At 35.5% G+C, this 21,641-nt stretch overlaps 2 protein-coding genes across 12 annotated transcripts in view; one reads left to right on the forward strand and one right to left on the reverse strand.

The window, feature by feature from the left end:
- The window catches only part of FAF2 (Fas associated factor family member 2), a 75,767-nt gene extending 59,819 nt beyond the window's left edge, over positions 1-15,948 (forward strand). For all 7 annotated transcript variants that reach the window (XM_074292179.1, XM_074292181.1, XM_074292184.1 and 4 more), the window contains 2 exons: positions 2,791-2,934; positions 15,699-15,948. In XM_074292179.1, coding sequence (XP_074148280.1) covers positions 2,791-2,934; positions 15,699-15,881 — 327 coding nt within the window. In that variant the 3' untranslated portion in view covers positions 15,882-15,948. The remainder of the gene's footprint in view (positions 1-2,790; positions 2,935-15,698) is intronic.
- A 410-nt stretch (positions 15,949-16,358) lies between these two features.
- The window catches only part of RNF44 (ring finger protein 44), a 45,020-nt gene continuing 39,737 nt past the window's right edge, over positions 16,359-21,641 (reverse strand). For all 5 annotated transcript variants that reach the window (XM_074292187.1, XM_074292188.1, XM_074292191.1 and 2 more), the window contains one exon: positions 16,359-20,593. In XM_074292187.1, coding sequence (XP_074148288.1) covers positions 20,528-20,593 — 66 coding nt within the window. In that variant the 3' untranslated portion in view covers positions 16,359-20,527. The remainder of the gene's footprint in view (positions 20,594-21,641) is intronic.

Raw genomic sequence — 21,641 nt, forward strand, 5'->3', positions numbered from 1 at the left:
ATATAAATAGCATGAAACTCAAAGGAAGGAAGGTTGTGAGTGATGAAAGAAGGGAAAGAACCTGGAATTGACATGGGGAAGGAAAGAACATTCCAGTTATCACCTGCCTCAAACAATGAGTCAAGGAGGAGTGAAAATGCAACCAATATTGGAAAGAGTGACAGCAGGCAGGCTGTATCATTAAGGGTGAGCTAGATTTCAGTAAGATTCTAGTAGGTGGTAGTGAGAAAGGAAAAGATTTAAGATCAAGCAAAGTTTGTTGCTTATAGAACAGGCATTCTGGGGTGGGGGTGGGGATTGGGTGTATGGAAAAGGGCCTTAGTAGAGTTAAGTTGCAACTTTGGGCTGGGAAGATTGAGGGGTCTAGGAACAAGGATTTGGGTCTTGGAAGATGAGGAAAGGGGTTTAAATGTTCATCTATAGGAATTCAGATCACTGGGATGTAGAAGGTTATGACCAAGTTTGAGAATATTTATCATTTGAGTGGCAGGCATTTCCCTAGGAAACTGGAGATAGTGTTGGAGGCAAGTAAAATATAACATGGGAGATAGCCAGTCAGATAGTTAGATGGGGAGTTCATCATATTCATATTTCAAATTTATTTAGCCATTTTCCAGTTGATAGGCATCCCCACAGTTTTCAATTCTTTAATAGTATACATAGGGATCCTTATCCTTTTCTTTGGTTTCTTTGGGATGTATTGGAATTTCTGGGTCAAAAGGCACACACAGTTTAATAGCCTTTGGATTCTAGTTCCAAATTATTCATCAGAATAGTAGGATTAGTTCACAGTCCTGCCAGCAAGTACTATAAAGAGCATATTTTCCCACATCCCTTCCAGCATTTGACATTTTCTTTTTTGTCATCTTAGCCAGTCAAATGCATGTGATCCAAGTGGTTTTTAAAATTTTTTATTAAAGCTTTTTCTTTTCAAAACATGCATGATTGTTGGTGGAGTTGTCAAAGAATCCAATCATTCTGGAGAGCAATCTGGAATTATGCCCAAAAAGTTGTCAAACTGTGCATACCCTTTGATTTAGCAGTGCTACTACTGGGCTTATATCCCAAGGAAATACTAAAGAAGGGAAAGGGACCTGTATGTGCCAAAATGTTTGTGGCAGCCCTTTTCATAGTGGCTAGAAAATGGAAAATGAATGGATGCCCATCAATTGGAGAATGGTTGGGTAAATTATGGTATATGAATGTTATGGAATATTATTGTTCTGTAAGAAATGACCAACAGGATGAATACAGAGAGGCTCGGAGAGACATCAACTGATGCTGAGTGAAATGAGCAGAACTAGGAGATCATTAAACACTTCAACAACAATACTATATGATGATGTATTCTGATGGAATACATAGAGAAGAGCTAATCCAATTCCAATTGATCAATGATGGACAGAATCAGCTATACCCAGAAAAGGAACACTGACAAATGAGTGTAAAACTGTTAGCTTTTTTGTTTTTCTCCCTAGGTTATTTTTACCCAGAGAGAGGACTCTGGCAACTGAGTGTGGACCACAGCATAGCATTTTCACTCTTTTTTGCTTGCATTTTGTTTTATCTCATTTTTTCCCCTTTTTCATCTGATTTTTCTTTGTGCAGCAAGATAATTGTATAATTGAATCCAATTCTTCCTTTGCAACAACAACAACAAAAAAATTCGGTTCTGCACTCATATATTGTATCTAAGATATACTATGACATATTTAACATATATGGGACTGCCTGCCATCTAGGGGGAGAAGGGGGTAGAGGGAGAGAGGGAGGGGAAAATTCAGAACCTAAGGGAGTACAAGGGATAATGTTGTAAAAAATTACCTATGCATATGTACTGTCAATAAATGTTATAATTATAAAATTAATTTAAAAAAATAAAAAACAAACAAAACATATGCATGGACAATTTTTCAGCATATTCCAATATATGTTAAACATGTTAAATATATGTTAAATCCTAATATATGCATGCATACTTATACAATTATCTTGCTGCACAAAGAAAAATCAGATGAAAAAGGGGAAAAAATGAGATAAAACAAAATGCAAGCAAAAAAGAGTGAAAATGCTATGCTGTGGTCCACACTCAGTTGCCAGATTCCTCTCTCTGGGTGTAGATGACTCTCTTTATCACAAGATCATTAGTCCAAATGATTTTAATTTGTATTTTATAGTAATAAAACAAAAGACAAAATTAAAAAAAAAATCAAAGGAATTTTTTTTTTATTTGTTTTTAGGTCTTTTTGTTTTGATTTTAATCAAATTTTTTAATTTGATTGTTATTAGGCTTAATAATAATAATGCTCACTTTGGAGAGAACACCTTTCTGAAATCAGTCACTTTGCTCTTTATCTCTGAGGATTCCTCTGTTGTTGGCCAACATTGAATAGGCAGTCCCTTTTGACTAAATTAAACAAAAAGACATCCCCACTCATTATTTACAAAACAGTAATCTTAGTTTTAATAAATTAATAGTTTTTCTCTGAAGATGATTAAGACCTCTATTTGAGGAAGACTAATTGGGACTTTAATTGAAACAAAATCAAGAATCTCAGACCAGAATTTATCAAAATATTATTTTGTAGTATTTCATAACATAATACTATATATTTCCACAGTTATTAAGAGCTAAATTTAGACAGTATCTTATGAATATAAATAACTGTTCATGATTCTTATTAACATAATCTAAAACATTTAGTTTCTTTACCATGTAATGAGGTTCTTTTGGTTCTTCATTTGAATAGCCTTTAGCTAAGGACTAACCTTTGCCCTTTTTCTTCCCAGAACTTACAGGAGGAGAAGGAGCGGAAGTCAGAATGCCTGCCACCTGAACCACCCCCTGATGATCCTGAAAGTGTGAAGATCATTTTCAAGTTACCCAATGATTCCAGAGTAGAGAGACGGTTCCATTTTACACAATCTCTAACAGTAAGGACAAGCAGAGCATTTTGGACTTAGAATTTGATATATAGATATGAAAACCTTTATAAGCATTCAGGGTAATAGACCTGTTGGCAGGTGTTATAGTAACCTGACTAGCAAAGATTCACTGAATATGGTTTCAGTCAAGAATCTCTGGCAGTAACATTATAAAGGCTATTAGAATCATGCACAAAGTTGAAGTGTGATGAAATACCTTTCACCTTACATCTTCAAAAGGGCTAGAATTGGCCTGACTGAAGCAAGCAGTATACTGTGAAGTGTTTAATCTTAACGGATATTCTCACATAATGAAATATTTAGTTTTTTCATGCTGTTTCTTTTGATGAGGGTTTTTTTTTTTCTCTTTAGAATCAGTTGTTTAATAGGAGAAACTCTTTATTTTATCTCTCTTTAGTGACACACACACATACACACACACACACACACACACACACACACTCTCATACCTCCCCCCCCAAAAAAAAAAAAAATTCTCTTTTTGGCCAAAACACAATTATAGGATTTGGCTACTGATTAGATAAATGGAGAGGAAAGGAGAGAAAGAACACTAAAGTTTGGAACCTGCGGAACTAGAAAAGATAAGGGTGCCCTTCAGAAGGCAAAGTTTTTGGGAAAAGATAGTAAGTTCTGTTTTAGACATTTGAGTTTAAGTTGGTTTATAAGACATCCAATTTGAAATGGACAACAAGGAGTTCATACTAAGATTCACTGCAGAACCTAGAGCCAGACAAATATGAATCTGAAATTAAGTTGCATAATAATTGAACCCATATATTTTGATCAAATGAGAGTATGGAGAGAACAATAGAAGGCCCAGCTCAGAGCCTTGAATATACAGCTAAGGAAAATGAGAAGGAATATTCGTATAGGTTGGGGAATCTAGAGAAAGCAGTTGAAGAAATCCAAAAGAAAGCAATTATACAAGACAATAAGATGAATGGTCACTAATGTTCATATGCTGCAGAAAATTCAGGCATGAAGATTAGAAAAAGGCCCCTGTGTGGGGCAATTAAGATCATTGGTAATTTTTGAGAGGGCAGTTTCTGGTGAATAATGAGTTTGAGAATCCATGTTATTAAGATTTAGAACATATAAAGAGAAGGAAATAGAAGAGCTAATAAAAGACTTCTTTTTCAATGAGTTTAGCTGAAAAGGGGAAAAGCGATAATAATCTTTAGTCTCTTTAAATAATATAGAAATAGTGGTAGAGTGAGACATTGGTTATTAGAGTTGTAGATGTTACGAAGAAGGGAATGAATAGCTGAGTTTGGGGAAGCATTATCAAAATAATGAGCAAAAGTATGAGAAAGTGGGAATAAATTAATTATTGGGTAATAAGTCCAGATAGAGTAGTTAAGTAGTTAGTAAGCACTTATTGTGTATCAGGCACATCTAGAAAAAATAATAGAATTCAAAGGTGGAGTGTCTTGTTTGTGGAACATCAAGGAAACCAATGTTACTGGGTCAAAGAGTAGTAGTAGCAGTTAGGTCTGCTGATGGGGAGAGATAGAAAGTTTATCAATAACTTGTTTAGTTGTAGACTGCAACTGCTTCTCCTACCATCTTAGTACTCCCCATCTTTAGCTTGACATTTGCAGATTGTGAGAGTTGTTCAGGGCAAAGATGAATGTGAAACAGTTCCATCTTCATTTAATGAGAACAAGGTAGAGCTTAACTAACATTATTAAATAATTATAGCAAAAATAAATCTGTTTAGTTTTAAAGTATGATAATTGTACACAGTAATCTTATACAAAATTAAATGTAAGGGCAGCTAGGTGATGTAGTGGATAGAGCACACCAGCCCTGAAGTCAGGAGGACCTGAGTTCAAATGTGGTCTCAGACATATAACACTTCCTAGCTGTGTGACCCTGGGAAGTCACTTAACCCCAATTGCCTCAGCGGGGATGCGGGGCAGGGGGCGGGGGGGGAAGGGTCCTAAATGTAATCTAGCTACCTACAACTTGGTTTGGTTTCAGTTTTAAATGTTCAATTGCTATGATATCCTATTTATTAAATATTTTATGTACGTTGCTGAGAGCTAGGAGATTTACAAAATTTTGATTAGACATAGTATAAAGCTCACAATCTACTGAGTATAATAAGCAATAGAGAGAACTATTATACAGTATAATGCACATGCACATACACAATAAAAGAAGTGCTTAGTGAATTATAAATCAGATTGATAAAGTTACAGATAGGGATATGGGGTATGGAGGTAGGTAGGAGATTGCCTGGAAGCAAAAACTTTGCTGGAGAATGTAGCATGTGGGTTGATGCCTTTAAAGGATACATAGATGTTTATTAATTAGGCAAAGAGAGAAAAGGAAAGAATTTTTCAGAGATAAGAGAACATTATAAACAGTTATAAAAGGAAGCAGGCGGATGGAATTAGGGACCCATGAAACATTTGAAGGACAGATTAGTTTTTTGAGATGATAGAGAGTATATTGAATGAAATAATATCAGATAAGATTGAAAAAAAAAATATATATATATATGTATGTATATATAAGACCAGATTTCTGGTCAGTAAAATAATTAGTAGTCATTTTAGAGTATTGATAATAAAACATGCTTCTCTTTTGTCTACAAACATATAATGGTTTCTAGACCCAGATATGACTAGAATATTTCTTTACTTAACTCAGGTTGTTCCAAAGGATGATTCTGTTGGTGAAGGACAGAGTAGTTGGGAATTGACTATAGTATTTTTTTAAGAGTATTAATAAAACTTTTTGTTTGTTTTATTCAAGAAAGGTAGGGTTGTGCCAAATTGTGAAAGAGATTCAAAAATCTCTGGGAAAAGAAGTTTGAATTTGGCAGGTAATAAGGAGTCCACTGAAAATTTTTGAATAGAGGATGATATGACTATCTCTTCCTTTTTGAATACCTATGCCTTTTGATGAACTTACATTGCTGCTTGTAACTGCCAGGAGGGCATGTTACCTTTGACCACTAACCTTTGCAGTGTCAGCTGCCTACTACTGATGCCATCTCACCTGTCTGAGTCTCATTTTCCTTATCTTACACAGCTGGGACCCAGTGTGTAAATGGTGAATTTTCAAAAATGGTTGCATTGTTTTAAGTTCATGTTGCTTATTTTCACAGTGCTGAAATCAATTACCGTATTTAATGTAGTTATAAACTTCAAATAATGTAAGTCTGAACACATGCAACCGCTTTGGGAATTCATTATTTACATTAATTGAGATCTTTTTGTTAAAGACTTTAGATTAACTCAGTAGTTTCAAAGTGTAGTCTGGTAATCCTTAGGAGTCCCAGAGGTCAAAATTATTTTCATAATACAGAGTAGCTTTTTAAAAAATTTCTAACAAACGTGGCAAATACCAGTCGATTTGGCCTTTCATACACAATAACTTCTAGGGAGATGCTTGAATGCTTTAAGAGACCAAGAACTTTGAGAACTCCTGGACTAGATGATCCCTCAAATCTCTTCCTAGGTTTCTGAATCTAGTGATTGATTTATATATTTCAGGTCCTGGGATGTTTGTATCTAGCTTTAGTGTATTTGCAGTATATAGTATATATTTAGTATATAAAGACATTTTCTGAATCCAGTGAATGAACATGACACAAGTGTCCAATTTCACCTTCTTTCCTCAGAATCTTTTGGTACCTCACAGTCCATGTGCTTCCAGGATGTTATGAAGTAGACGACATTGTAGTGGACACAAGCTCTGCCATACTTGGTGCCATTTCCCTTAAATAGGTCATTTGATCTTTCTGAGTCTTAATTGTTTCTCCCCCCCCCCCCCCCCATAGTAAGGAGTCAGGAAAGTTTGAATTAGATTTTCATTAAAGTTTCTTCTATATCTAGCAGTCTACAACTCAGTGAATTATGCAGAATTATGAATATTTTGTAATCTATTAGCAGTATAGATAATATCTCCCACAATGATGAGACAATAATCATCATAAGATTTAGAGCTGAAAAATAACTTGGAGCTAATTTAGTACGATGCCCTCTTTATAAATGAGACAAGCAAGGCTCAAAGAGGTGGTGATTTGTGCTTCACAGATAGAGCAGAGACAAGAACTCATGACCCCTTATTACAAATCCTTTCTGCTGCCTATGGCTAACATTTTAATATGACTATATCTGAGAATTTTGAAGAAACTTAAGAGTGAAATAGCAATTATTGGCCAGAACATTGAGCTTTTTTACTGCAAATGGCCACTGTTCTTGTGGATTGCTGATAGGAGCCATGAAAATGGTTTAAGGACACTGTAACCAAAGACTCTTATTTTCGTGTTGAGCAAACTAGATAAAATTATAAAAAGGAGCAGAATCACAAAACAGTTAAGCATAATCTTTTTGAGCCAGGGATTTTGTAGCTACATGATTTCTCCTAAGAAAAAGTCTATTAAATCCTTTAAGTAGATAATGGATGCATAATATATTTAGTTATTTTTAAAAATTTAACAAACTTCTGTACCAAAAATTTTTCTATTGAAACAAAATTGAATCATAATCCTTTTATGAGAGTCTAGCTCTGGTCAGTGCCTCACTATAACTTGGGGTTTAACAGGGGTTTTAGAAGGCTATGCTAACAGAGTTCAGGCTTTGATAGGTTCTCCTTCAATGGAAAGTCTTTGAATATGTTTCTAATAGCAAACCTATATTAGCTAGCTGTTTAAGGACTAGCCTATTTAAATTCACAGAGCTAATCACAAATAATTGGGTCACTAGGATAGGAAATTCCCTGGCTATGGCCAAGAATCATTGTAATACAAAATGCCCTTTGATTGTATATGTTGTATTGCTTCTGCAGTGAGAGTTGGGGGAGAAGCACAAGATGCTTAAAACAGTTTGTAGGCCGCATATTTTAAATTTAATTCTTAACTATAAATGTGATCTTTGTTCAGTGAGAAAACTGGACCATATCAATATCAATATTCTCCCTATAAATGAAAACAGAAGACATAAGATGTTATACTTCGATGGAAAGATGGCTCACCCATAAGCAATAAGAAATACATTTCATGGCATGCTTACTCACTTTGCCTTGCATTGTTCACAGTGAATATAAGCAAAATAACATGAGAATAACTGAAATGCATATGCCACATATTGCATATTAAAGAGTACAAAGACAGAGAGAAATTTTTTGAAAGTTCGAACAAGGTTCTTCATATACTTTGAATCCTAGGTGACGAATATCAACATAGGAGGCAATGGTGAAAAATGCAAAGATTGTTATGGCCTCCTCACCAGTGCTACATTGACGTCTTAGAGTCCCTCTTATCTTAATTGATTAGTGATTCCCTCCCTAGGACTACCACTTTAGGTAGAACTCTCAATTGTATTTCACCTCACACTTGTACTGTCTTTTTTTTTTTTTTTTTTTTCTGAGGCTGGGGTTAAGTAACTTGCCCAGGATCACACAACTAGGAAGTGTTAAGTGTCTGAGACCAGATTTGAACTCGGATCCTCCTGAATTCAAGGCTGATGCTCTATCCACTGTGTCACCTAGCTGCCTTCTGTACTGTCTTTTTCAGTTGTATTATTTATGTGCTATTTTTTGCCTTCCGCTTTCCCTTTATGTGTTCTCTTTTGGTAGAGTAAAAGCTCTTTGAAGATAGGAACTGTTGGGTTTGCTTTTCTTTGTCTACCCAGCATTCAGCATAGTGTCTAGCACCTAGTGAAGTGCTCAAAATACTTTTATCTCTTCAAGGGCAGGGACTATCTTTTACCTTTAGTTGTATCCCCAGTGCTTAGCACCATGCCTGAAACATAACAGATGCTTAATAAATGCTTAAAGACTTATTACCTGGAAGATCCCCACCAATATATTGTGAATGATTGCTTCAGGAAAAAGTCAAAAGAAACTAAACATGATTACCATCAAAAAATCACAAAGTAGTGATGATTTTCACCAGACAGAAAATAATTGGTACCTGATGTGGGAATTATTTGTGAATCAGCTATTTGTGTGTATACTATTGATTAATTAGTACAAAACTAGAAGAGAGAGTAAACATAAGAAATGATATAATTTACAGTGGTAGGGGCAGTTAGATGGCACAGTTGGATAAAGCACCAGCCCTGAAGTCAGGGGGACCCGAGTTCAAATCCAGCTTTCTAGTTATGTGACCCTGTAACCCCAATTGCCTCAAGGCAGGGAAATTTACAATGGTTCCAACCAGACATGTTTTAAATAGTTTTTTGATGCCCCCAAATGGGAAATTGATAAACATAACTTTGACTTTTACCATATACCTTAGAACTGTAACTGATTTAAAGTAGTCATCACAAGGAGTCCAAAAAAAAGATAAAAATCACCAACAGTCCTCTTGTCAATCAAAGAGATCCTACAATTAAAGGCAAGACCATTTTAGAAGAAAAACCTATAAAGGTTGACTATAATATTATAAATAGTAAAGATTAGTGAAGGAGAAAAAATATTTGCATAAAAATTATCACCAGACTCAGATCATTTCAGGACATTTATATCTAAAACTGTGGAAGGAGAGCAACCAATAGACAAAAAAACAGAATAAACCTATACCATTTATACCATATAAGAAATGGAAGTAGTTTAATATTCTCCCCTTCTCCCCTTTCCCTTCTTCTTCCTCTCCCATTCTCCCCTTTTAAAAAAACAATTATGGGAGTGATTTTCTATATATCTCAGAGGTAGAGATATCAAACAGTTGGGAAGGATAAAGGACAGTATTATTGATAACAAAGAACGTGATTGAAAAGACAGTAGCTATTATTGACTCATGTGCTTTGTCCTCATTTCTACAAAGTATATTTTAAGAATGGTCTACACAGACCTTAAGCTTATCTTTAATAAAAATGAGAAGGAAATAGACAAAACTTCACAAATGTATATCTGTACTATCAAAATTGCTGACTGAAGGGTTCAGCAGTACAAGATATTAATACATATGTGATTAGGGGGAAAAAATGACTCAACAGACCAAAAAGCAATAAACATTTTACATAGTATCTTATGTATATATAAAGACCATGGAGTATTCCTTGATAAATCTAGCCATAGATGTAACTTTTCAATGAAGCATCAAACAGAGAGATATGTGCTTATTTGCCACATGCAGGATCTGGTAGACAGAGTCCAAATGGAAAAAAATGGTATAGTGCTTTAGATGTTCTTTCTTATGAATGATAGTGTTCTGACTAAATATATTTTGACATTGTAAATGGGTAATAAACTAACAGTAGGAAGAAGGTCCATTTAGATCAGCTTCTATTGCAAAATGTGATAATTTAGCCCATCATCCTGGATTCCTGTTGTTGCAATCTTCAGGAGGAAGATGGAGTTTTCTCTCTGCCTCTCTTTAAGTGTTGGGTCCCCAGCTTTGTATATTGACTCATTGCTTCTTTCCTTTTTACCTAGTCTTAAATCAGCAGAGTGACTCCATATTATTCAACACACAGATACTTCTCAGCTATAGTCTTTACTTAACCAATTCTGATTAAAAGTGACATTCTTCCCATTCCCTCAATCCAACTTAACCTGCCAGTGTTTGTGCTTTTAAAATTGTCACTAGTCCAGAGAAGAAACTCTTAAAAATTCTCTTAGTGGAATCACCTACAAAGAAGCACCTAGAATCTAGGAATTGTATGAACAGGGTTTAAAAACACAAATATTTAAGTAGATTTATCTTTCATCTGTTTTATTGTTTTTGAGTCTCTGAACTTGCAATTCATTAAGTTTACCCAAAAGATAAAATGAAAAGCCCTCAGTCATTCCCCATAGCTTGTTCTTATGAGTGGAGATATTTGTTACCACTTAATATTGGACCTTGTTAATATTTTTCCCCTTTAGTAGCATCATGATCCCAATAATCAAGTGCATAAGAAAACTCAGCCCTAGCTACAGGAGGTTGCTTCAGTAGCTTCTGTAAAAACAAACAAACCAAAAAAAACCAAACTATTATAAATATTCCCATTTCTACATGACTTGGGAGAAAGCATGGATGAAATTTTGTCTTGTTCTAGCTATATGAGTATGTGAAGATTGGTCAGTGTGATTTGACAGGCATCTTTTAAATGTTTATCCCTTGTAATAAGGAGGTGCTTGCCCTCGAGGTGCTTACATTCTGCTGGGGAATACAACATTTATATAAAGAATAAATACAAAGTAATTTCAAAGGAAAAAGTGCTAACACTCAGATATCACAAAAGATCCTGTAGTAGGTGATGTATAAACAGCCTTTTGAAATAAGCTAGGGATTTTAAAAGGTAGAAGTGAAATGAGAATGTATTTTAAATAAAGGAAAATACTAGTACAGAGCCATGGAGACAAGAGATAGAATCTCATGAATGGGAAATAGCTAGTGAACCAATTTTACTATAAAGGGATAAAATGAACTAAGACAGAACTTGTATTGTGGAGAACATAAATGCCAGCTTGGGAATTTTATATTTTCACTAAAGGCATAAAGGAGCCATTGATGATTTTTTTTTTTTTTTTTTTTTTTTTTTTTTTTTGAGTGGGAGGTGACATAGATCTGTGTTTTAGGGATAGCAATCTGGCAATTTTGTGGAGAGACTGGAGACAAAGAAACCAATTAGGAGACTGTTTTAGTAGTCCAAGACAGAGGTGATGAAAATCTAAATTATGGTAAAAGTTGTGTGAGTAGAAGAAAGTAATGCATTATGTAAAGATTTGGCAGTTGATTAAATACAAGAATTGAGAGAGAGAATAACTCAAGTTTGAATCTAAATGACTTAAAGTATTATAGTGCCTTTGTCAACCAACAAGCATTTATTAAGTGCTTGTTGTATGCAGGTGCTGTGCTGGGCACTAATGAAGTAAAGCAAAAAATGTTAACAGAACTACCCTCAAGGAGTTACATTTTAATGAGGAGAGCTAGTATATTCATAAGTATTTACAAGAAATTTCAGTGAAGAAAATACTATCCAGATGGGAATATGAGGTAAGGTATTTAAGCTGAGCATTGAAGGGCACAAATAATAAAATTCTTAAGAAGTGAAGGTAAGGAGAAATTCATTACAAGTGTGAGAGATCATTTGTGTATAATCACAGGAAATAAAATATCATATATGAAGAACAGCAAGAAGGCTAGACAGCAGAATTCATGAAGGTAAATAATGGGTACTATTTTTTTTGTAAAGGTAGGTTGAAGCCAGGTTTTGAAAGTCTTTAAATATCAAATATATGAATTTGTATTTACTAAAGCAATAATTTGCTCAGTCTTGTACTTTGGAGGAATGTCATTTTGACAGTTATGGAAATAAAATTAACAGGATTTAATTTATTGGCTGAGTCAGATGGTGGAGATTGAGGAGCCAAGTCTGACTTAACATTTCATCCTGCTAAACCTGTTTATTTACCTGTAAGGTGGGAAGTTTGTTTTTTTGAAATTGCTTGGAAACTATGAAGTGCTGCAATGTCAAATGAATTGACATTAATTAGTACTATTACTTTCCCATCCCTCTCCCATAGGTAGACTGTTGCCTTTATGTAATAAATGAACTGAAAAAATTTTTCATTTCATCCTTTTTTCTGGATTCCCCTTAATCATTAAGTCAACCTGCCTTCTTCTCTCTCTCCTCCCTTCTCTTTAATCTCTCTCAGCCTGTTTCCTTATGTATAAAAATGTGGGAATTGAATTAAATGAACTTTCACATTCTTTCTAGATCTTTTTGCTCTCTTCTGCCCACTTAGTTGATTTTTAAAAATCATAGTACTAGGCCCTTTGCCATCAGCAACATAGTAAATCTAATGACTTTTCATTTTGCCAGTCTCAAGTTCATCTTGTGTTCATGAATGCTCTATTGATGCTGGTTCCCTCCTTTATACACCTGTGTAGCTTTACCCACCAGTTCTCAGTTACTGGCCAAAATCTATGAAAACGGAGGATTTTATCCCAAATATCTACTACCGAAGAGACTAACTCTATAGTCAGTATAGATTGTAAAGTCAGTCAAAGGTTATTGACTTGATAAGCTAGGAAACCTGAATAGTCTTGTGCTAAAAACTGTATGAATGTTCTTTAAGTAGTGCCCCAACAAACATGCACAGATGATGAGACAACCTTAGGAGGGGAAGAGTGCATAGATTCTGGTATACAGTAGTTAAGGACCTTTTGAAGATTTGGCCATGAAAATATTTCACAGGGGAACAATCTACTGGAGTGGTTGCAACTATCCCTTGATGGCTCACTCTATCTCCTGTTTGATTGGATTTTCCTCAACTTTCCTAATATTTATGACATCTTGTTGCCTAGTTTCTCCTGTTGTCTACTGAATCTAGTAACTCAGCCCAGTCTATAAAACTGGGCTCCTACTAGCTCCATTGGCATGATGACTGTTCTTTGACTCTTATTTTGACCCTTAGTTTCAAGATATTGTTGAGTTGTTTCATTTGTATCTGACTCTTCATGACCCCATTTGGGATTTTCTTAACAAAAATATTAGAATATACTATTTGCTTCTTCAACTCATTTTACAGATAAGGGCATGAAACACTGCTTTTCTTTCCACACTTCTAGCAAGAACTTCACCCCTGTTACATATATTCTGTATTATTTAAAAGTATTGAACCCAGTTGACTAAATAGGGCACCTTTATACTCACCTTTTATCATCTGAAAGAGCAAGTGCATGACACCAGCTTCAAGAGTGCCTCAGATGCTAAACCTTAAAAGATCATGAAAACCATGTCTATGCTATCAAGCTTACATCAGTGGTCAGAAAAGGGGCAGAAGATCATTAGACAAATGCATTTGGGTAAAAATACTCCAAATTGTAAGACAAATTTCTTTTCTCAATTTACACCAGAAAAGGATCCTAGAAGCCTACTGAAACTACTTTTCCCTGAAGATAGAAAACCAACACATCTTAGGGATCACTAATAGGAGTATTGGAAAGGAAACTTTATCATTCTCCCTTTGTAAGCATCTGGAATGCCATCTGCAATTTCAGGTTTTACACTTCAGAATATGATGAAAATAGGTAATATGCATTTAAAAATGTCCAAAATGGTCAAGATTTGTTTTAGAAGTTGTCACTTGAGGACAGGTTAAAAACCAATATTTTTCATCCTGAATAGAGAAGGAAAGCATAAGTAAGTCTATAAAATAATAAGAACTCAAGATGTGTATTTGTTCTCTAAATCATGGAATATCAAGCTTGACATTTGAGAGAAGTTAACCAAATATAGTAGTCTTACTTAAATAACAGATAATTATCATTTTATTTTCCCCAGTTACACTTAACAAGTTTCTTTTTTGAGGGGATTATATATGTATTTTTTTTTTAACATTTTCTTAGGAATCATTTTGAGAGAGAAAAGCAAAAGAGAAAAATTACGACAAAAAAAAGAAAAAAGAAAAAAATGAAAATAGCATGTATTGATTTATGTTCAGTCTCGACAGTTCTCTCTCTGAATGTGGAGATATTTTCCATCCAAAGTGTATTGGAATTAACCTTGGATCACTGAATCGCTGAAGAACCAAATCTGTCATAATTGATCATAACACAATCTTGTTACTGTGTACAATGTTTTCCTGGTTCTGCTTGTTTCACCCAGCATCAGTTTGTGTATATCTTTCTAGGCTTTTCTAAAGTCAGCTTGTGGAACTTCTTTTCAATATAGTATAGTATAATAAAAGAATTCTGGGCCTAGGTTTATATCTCAACACCAATAATTACTAGCTGAATATCCATGGTTAAATAACTTTTCTCTGAACCTTAGTTCCTTCATCTATAAAGAACTTTACCTACCTCACATTCTTGTTGGGAGAAAAGCCATTTGTAACTTTTAAAACAGTTTAGAAATGTGAATTGCAATAATAATTATTACTCCTGGGAGGAAGATAAAAGTCAAAAATTCAAAAAAAAAAAAAAAAAGAAAGAAAGAAAGAAAGGTTTGCTGAAATTAATGAGTGGTATGTCTCTTCTTTGGCATTAAGAAGAATTTCTCTGCTTTATCACATTTACTTTTGGTTCTTCATTGACAAGACAGCCTACCATAGTGAATTGGAGTGCCTTGGAGGCATTAGACTCAAATTATAGTGTTGGTTCTACCACTTTAGAGATGAAAAACCTTAAAAAAAATCCATTAATCTCAAGGCTTAAGTTCTTCATCTGTAAAGTAAGCATCTTTATACTATCTTCCTCATGGGATTATTGAGGAAAGTGCTTCATAAACAATAATGGCTATAAATTTGTGTAAAAGTTATTAGAAAAATTCTGAGTTCACTGTACAGATATTTACATATTTTTGTGTTCTCACATCTAGAATTGCATAGCTCAAGGAATAGGATTGATTCATAGAGGTGGTTTACATTTTAACATTTTCCAGAACAAGTATCACTAAACAGGTTTCTGGAACAAGTACCAATCAAATTCTTCTCAGGTGAAGCACTGGGGGTCCAATTATAGCTTCATCCTTCTATGAAACTCCATAACTACTAGTATGTAAATCCAGAAATATTGAAAGCAACTGTCAGAAGAACATTTTACTTTCCGCTTTTATATGTTTTAAATGGATAATCTCAATTTTCCTGTAAATTTCTTGTAAAGCTGTCTTGAAAGACTTGGAGTCCAGAATCATGTTAAAGGCCATGGTTAAGATCCCAGTGTGTTTCGTATTTTGAAATCAAAATTAGAAGATTTTTCTATTTCAGAGTAATTAGACTTTTGCTACATGTTTTCTTGAATAAATGAAAGTAATCTATGCTTTTCTCTCATCTTCCTCCCTTTTTCTGTGTCATTAATGCAGGTAATCCACGACTTCCTGTTCTCCTTGAAGGAAAGCCCTGAGAAGTTTCAGATTGAGGCCAACTTCCCCCGACGGGTGCTGCCCTGCCTTCCTTCAGAGGAGTGGCCCAACCCCCCCACGCTGCAGGAGGCCGGACTCAGCCATACGGAAGTGCTTTTTGTTCAGGACCTTACAGACGATTGACGCTTTTGCCCTCAGCCCCATACCCTCTATCCCCAAAAGAAAACAAAATGAAAAAAAGAGAAATTCATATTATTATAATACAATATTTTTTTTAAAAGACTGCTGCATCCTAAGAGGGCAGGGGTGGGGGGGACTGGGAATCAGAAACCATGCTGCCTGTATCAACCACAACCTGTGTGGTTCATGAGAGAGGGAACCAGCAAGTGCGTCTGTTCTACAATCCCACTGCTTCCCTCCTGCCTGTGTACCGAGCCCCTGCTTTCCATTCACAGGGAGGGATACAAGAGAGAATGCCTCTTCTGATTGACCCATAACCCTTTTGGTGGGATGGGACACTCCCTCACCTGTTCTCATTCTTTATAGCTTTTATAGAAAAATAATAAAACCACCAACAACCAACTATATCCCAACATCTACTGAAGAATTGCTCCTCTTGCCTCTATGGAGAGGAGATTAAGGGAAGAGAAGGGACAGACAGAGGTGTTTCTTCAACTTCCACTATATAAATTTTTTTTTTTTTTTACTGTTACTTTGTAAAGACCAAAGGAATGGGACTGGCATTTTTTCCCTTGATTTTATTTGCTAAAGAGCCAATCTTTACCAGATAAATTTTTGTCCTGGGTTTCTTAGCCTACATAGTGTAATAAAGACTCCATGGGTTGGTTTGTGTTGATGCCCACTCTTGTTCTCCACAGCTCTGCAGAGAGGCTATTTTAGTCTATGTTTTTGTACTTCAAGCCCACTCCCATGCATACACTGTTGAGTGTGAATCAGTGGGTGAACTCTGTGGCCCACTCAGGATCTATGTAGTACCACACAATACTACTCACACAAGTGTAGCTTTTTCAGAGGTCTCAATCAGATGATTAGTTTGGAGTCTGAACCAAAGGATATTAGCTTTCCTGTTACTATACAGGAATCCTCACTCCTACTTCCTCCTATCCCATTCTCTATTCCATTCCTTTTTCCCCAGAGATTTCTGGTTACAGGGTTGATCCTTCATAGAAATAGGAATTACCCTGTTTGAGTGTATGTGTGTTGCAGTGTGACTTTATTATTTTTTAAGTACAAAAGAAATAAAAGCCTTGAAGGGAACCTGGGCAGGAATTCTATGCCTAGGGTAGAAGGCATGTATATTTCTCCTGTAGATGCTTGCTTGAGGCAAGAAATTTTATTTTTGTCCCTTGAATGTTGTGTTGGAGTCATAGGGCCCTTGGACCAGAGATAACAGGCTGTGTATGTGTTAAATACCTGAAGCTCTAGGTCAGGGTTGAGTTAAGGATAGTGAGAATCTAATTTAGGTCACTGAGACCAGTGTGAGGTGATGGGTGACCCAAAATATTCTGTAGTGAAATTAATGGCTACTGTGGGTAGAGATGCAACCTACTGAGACTGTAGGCCCCAGCATGCTATGGGCCCAAGATATTCAGATCAAGATAGGATTTAATTTGTTGGACTTAAGACTCCAGAGGCTGCATCTTTTATTTAACTTTAAGGCAGCTATTTTATGCTCCACATTATCAGTGTTCATTTCATCCCTTTAATCAGGGATGTCATCAGTGGGGGCAGAGTACGGGACCACTGGAGAGTCATCAACAGTTCTGTGAATAGCTCATTGGCTTTGGCATATGCGACCATATCTGATTTATCAACTCTGGTAGAGTTAAAATGTTTCCCTGGACTTAATATTATTTTCCAGCCTAGTTTCCTATGATTTTAAGACTAGATTAAAAGAACACAAACTATAAGCATATATCCTAAAAGCTGTCTTCACGGTGACTTTTAGAAACACAAGCCAAGTTCTTCATTCAACCCTGTATGAAGTCTGTTAATGTCAGACTAAATAGGAGATAATTTTTTAATCCTGAGCCAGCCTCCCTGCTTGGAGTATAACAGGTATCTTTTCAGCAGGACATGGAAAGTTAGGTTAGTAAATATCTTAAATTCTGATGTTTTTCAGATGATAATGTTAATTCAGAGATGGAACCTATTTGATCTTTTTTTTTTCCCAGTTTTTTTCCTTTATTAAACCTCTGACTTCATTTAGACTTCTTCCCTTCTGTCTCTCTTGCTTTTTGATAGCTGTGTGATTGGGTGAAGGTGATTGGGTTGGAATTCAAGATCTTTAGAGTCACTACTTTTGGGGACCTTGCCTTGTTTTGCTTTTGGCTTAAGGAAACTGCCTGAATCGTGTTCCCTTTTTCAAATTGAGGTCAACTCTTGTTCTACTGTTGTTAGGTAGTTTCCTTCCCTTGAGTTTTGCATGTGATACCAATACAATATTACTGAAGTGGAACTCGAGGTATAGAGAGTGGAGGCCGTAATTACTACAAGGGAATGCTGAACAGTGTCCACATAATCTCTGGGATCTTTGAGCAGTTGTTTACCAGAGTCAAACAGTAGCTGGGGGGAGGAGAGAATAAAGTTCAATTCAGGTCTAAAGTACTCTCAATTTTGAGGTTGCCGATCCAGCCGAACCACCATTGGAACATGACCAGAGATACCTGGAATCTGTTGGATTTGTGCATACTAACATTCAGCCCTCCAAGCCTTTACTTCCACATCTGCAGAATATCTGCAACAGATTTCTTTCTCTCTCCATGTTTGAACCGGGTCAGAAATTGATGAGATAACAGTGGATAATCTTTAAAAACAAAAAACAAAAAAAAAAAAACACCTATCAAATGCAAGAACCCCTAAAAAGAACTTGGAACCTTCAACTGAGCAGTCATTATGAAAATTGCAAATGGTGCCAAGGCCCAAGAAAAAGCTGCAGAAAGTGACCAAGCAGGGATTGAAACCCCTGAATGCAGAATTAATGGAATGGAGAGTTGCCATCTTGTGCTCAAACAAGAGGCTTCACTTTACACCTTTTTTATTATTAAAAGACTTGTGAGGAATGCAGCAATGGGAAACCTATCCTGAAAAGGATGTAATGACCCTACCTATATACTGCACCTGAATAGTTATGTGGTCATTTACTGAATAAATCTAGTGTACTTAAAATTTTTTTCATAAAGTTTACATTGTATTGTAGGTTAACATTAAATGTTTTATAACAAAGTGCACAAGTAGCAATGGATCCTTCTGTCTGGGAGGGAAGGGACTGAGAAGTGATAGATATGTTCCTTTTGGGGGGAGGAGGTGGCTGATAATAGCTCAGAAGTTTTCAGACTGGTATAGTGGATTTGGATTCAGAGTATATGAGTTTCTTCTTGCCTCTTTCACCATCCTGATGGCCTCTGGAAAATCATTTTCCCTTTGCATGTTTCACTTTCCTTCTGTTGTCAAATGAGGGGATTTCAGATAAGTTCATCTCTAAGGACCTTTCATCTTTAAATCCTATGCAACCTATGAAGGATGTTCCCTACTGAAACAGTGCCTTCAAAAAATTTTATCTGTTCCTTGAATCATTTCCAGTAATAATGAACCTCATTTATTTTTAATGAGCTCTTTGATGGGATGTGGTTTGTGTGTAGATTAGCACCTGGCATATATCAAATGAAAACTTGAACTTCACTCCCATCGTTTATGAAATTAAAACCTGAACTTAATTCCCCCACTTCCTTACCCGTTTCTATTATGATGGATCAATGAATGCTATCTGCTGCTAGAATGGGAACATTTTCTTACAGAGGAGTTTTCTGTTTGTTTTGAAATGAGTTTGATTGTAATCTCTGGCAAGAACTCACTGCCCAGGAACAAACTCTTGGCACTTGCCTTGACTTTCTGAGAATAGTTAAAAAGAAAAAAAATTGGTGCTTTGCCTTTGCTTTTATTGCCTCTCATGCCAGTAGCCCTGTGCAAGAAATTTACATGACTGAATCTGAGCTAACTTTTCCCATTGACACATTATACATTGAAAAATCTCTGACATTTTCTGTTAGTGTAAATCAAAACAGCTTCCCCGGCATTTATCAGCGTAAAACATTAGTTAACTTACAAAATAGGTCAAGTATTTACATTCACTGTTAACCCAATGTAAAAGCAATTCAATAATTTATGGCATTTTGGGATCAACGTTTGACATTTTATATAGTAAAGTTTAATTTACAAATTATGCTCTCTAGAGCAGTGTCTTAACCTTGGGTTATAAATCCCTTTGACATTTTGATGTGAAGTCTTTGAATCCCTATGTTTTAAAACACATAAAGTAAAAATACTTAATATTATAAAGGAAACCAAGAGTCAGTTAAAGATTTTTTTCTAATCAAATTAATGTACTCTTTGGGAAAACTATAGGGTAAGTGATTCCTCCTGAAAATTGAGTTGCCATCAGGTAATAGGATGGCACAGGTGTAAATGAATAAATTGAGGAGGAAAAAAAAAAGCAAAATTCCTGACTAGACTTGGAAAGAAAAAAAAAAATAGTATAAATGCTGATGAAACATTTATCCGCCTATATTTGTTACTCAGTACTCACAAGATCCATCATTTTTATTACTGTGTTTAATGTCCAGACAGAAACACATTCATGCCATCCAAGGTACTTGCTGTTTTGCTGTGGGCAAAAATAATCATTACTTGATGGCTAGCCTTCTAGTGATGAGCTTCTCTAGAACACTGCAGTAGTTTGGTACTTTGGTTAAGCTCCTTCAAGTCTTTTCATCTTGGTGGAATCTTCTGCTGGAATGACTTCCAACTACTTAATTACCTCCACTCCACAAGGAGACATTGAAGTAGAACTTTAAGGGAGGATGTTTGTGTGTTAACTGTAAAGGAAAAAAAAAAATGAGATTGGAAGAAATAGTAATAAATAGATGTTGTTGCATGTTTACTTGTTACTCTGCTTAATGTATTTTACTTTTGAGTCCCCAAATAGTTCTACCTACTACCATAGGAAATAGTTCTACCATGGTCCTACCTATTCATCTTGTGCAAAGAAGTTGATCCTGGGTGCTTGAAGCCTATACCTACAGAGAAAGTTCTAGAAGGTAAGTCCTACGAAGCTGGAGGGCTACTCAAATAGTCTACTTAAATGAGGCTCATCACCAGAAGGTTTACTCTCGGGTAACTTTTTGCCATAGCAACTCAGGAAATACTGCCTTTTTAAAGAATGAAAGCAGTCATAAGTATGCTGATAAAATAATGCATCTTTTTGAGTATTGAAGGTAAAGTAGTAGTAATATAGGTAATTTAAGCAGTATTTGTACCACATTGCTATCTCTTAACCTTTTTAAAAAACAACTTAGCTTTTTCATCAGAAAGGTGTATCGTGTCTGGTCAGTTTCAGACTCACTCCTCACTTGTTAACAGCACGGAAAACAGCTTCTTGTCCTTGCCACTTTAGGCATCAAGTTTTTATTGGTCAACATCCTCTAACTGAGGTATCCTGAACTTACAAAAGAGAGCTCTGCTTCATATATGGCTTCTTCCAATGTGTAGTGATGAAAAAGTAGTAGGTTATGGCCCTTAGAATAGTTTAAGAAAAAAGGGCAGAAAGTTTTCAAGTAGCTGAAGATAGATTGACCAGTTTATTTCCAAGCTGAATTAGTTTGCCTCGATTGTACAGAAATATGGATCTTGAACCTAGGACTGTCTCCTTTGAAATCATTGTCCTAATTCAAATCACTGATTTACTGTTTGACTTTATGTGAATCATTTCCCTTCTCAAGGACCCTTTTTCTTTGGTAAAAAGAGAATTGGTCTCAATTGGATTCTTATCCTGTATTGTCATGAATCATTTTGGCAGTCTGTGAAGTCTCTAAATAATGTTTGTAAATGAAATTTATAAGGAAATCAAATTATACTGAAATGCGG

This window comes from Sminthopsis crassicaudata, chromosome 2 (assembly GCF_048593235.1).
Source record: "Sminthopsis crassicaudata isolate SCR6 chromosome 2, ASM4859323v1, whole genome shotgun sequence".
Classification (NCBI taxonomy): domain Eukaryota; kingdom Metazoa; phylum Chordata; class Mammalia; order Dasyuromorphia; family Dasyuridae; genus Sminthopsis; species Sminthopsis crassicaudata.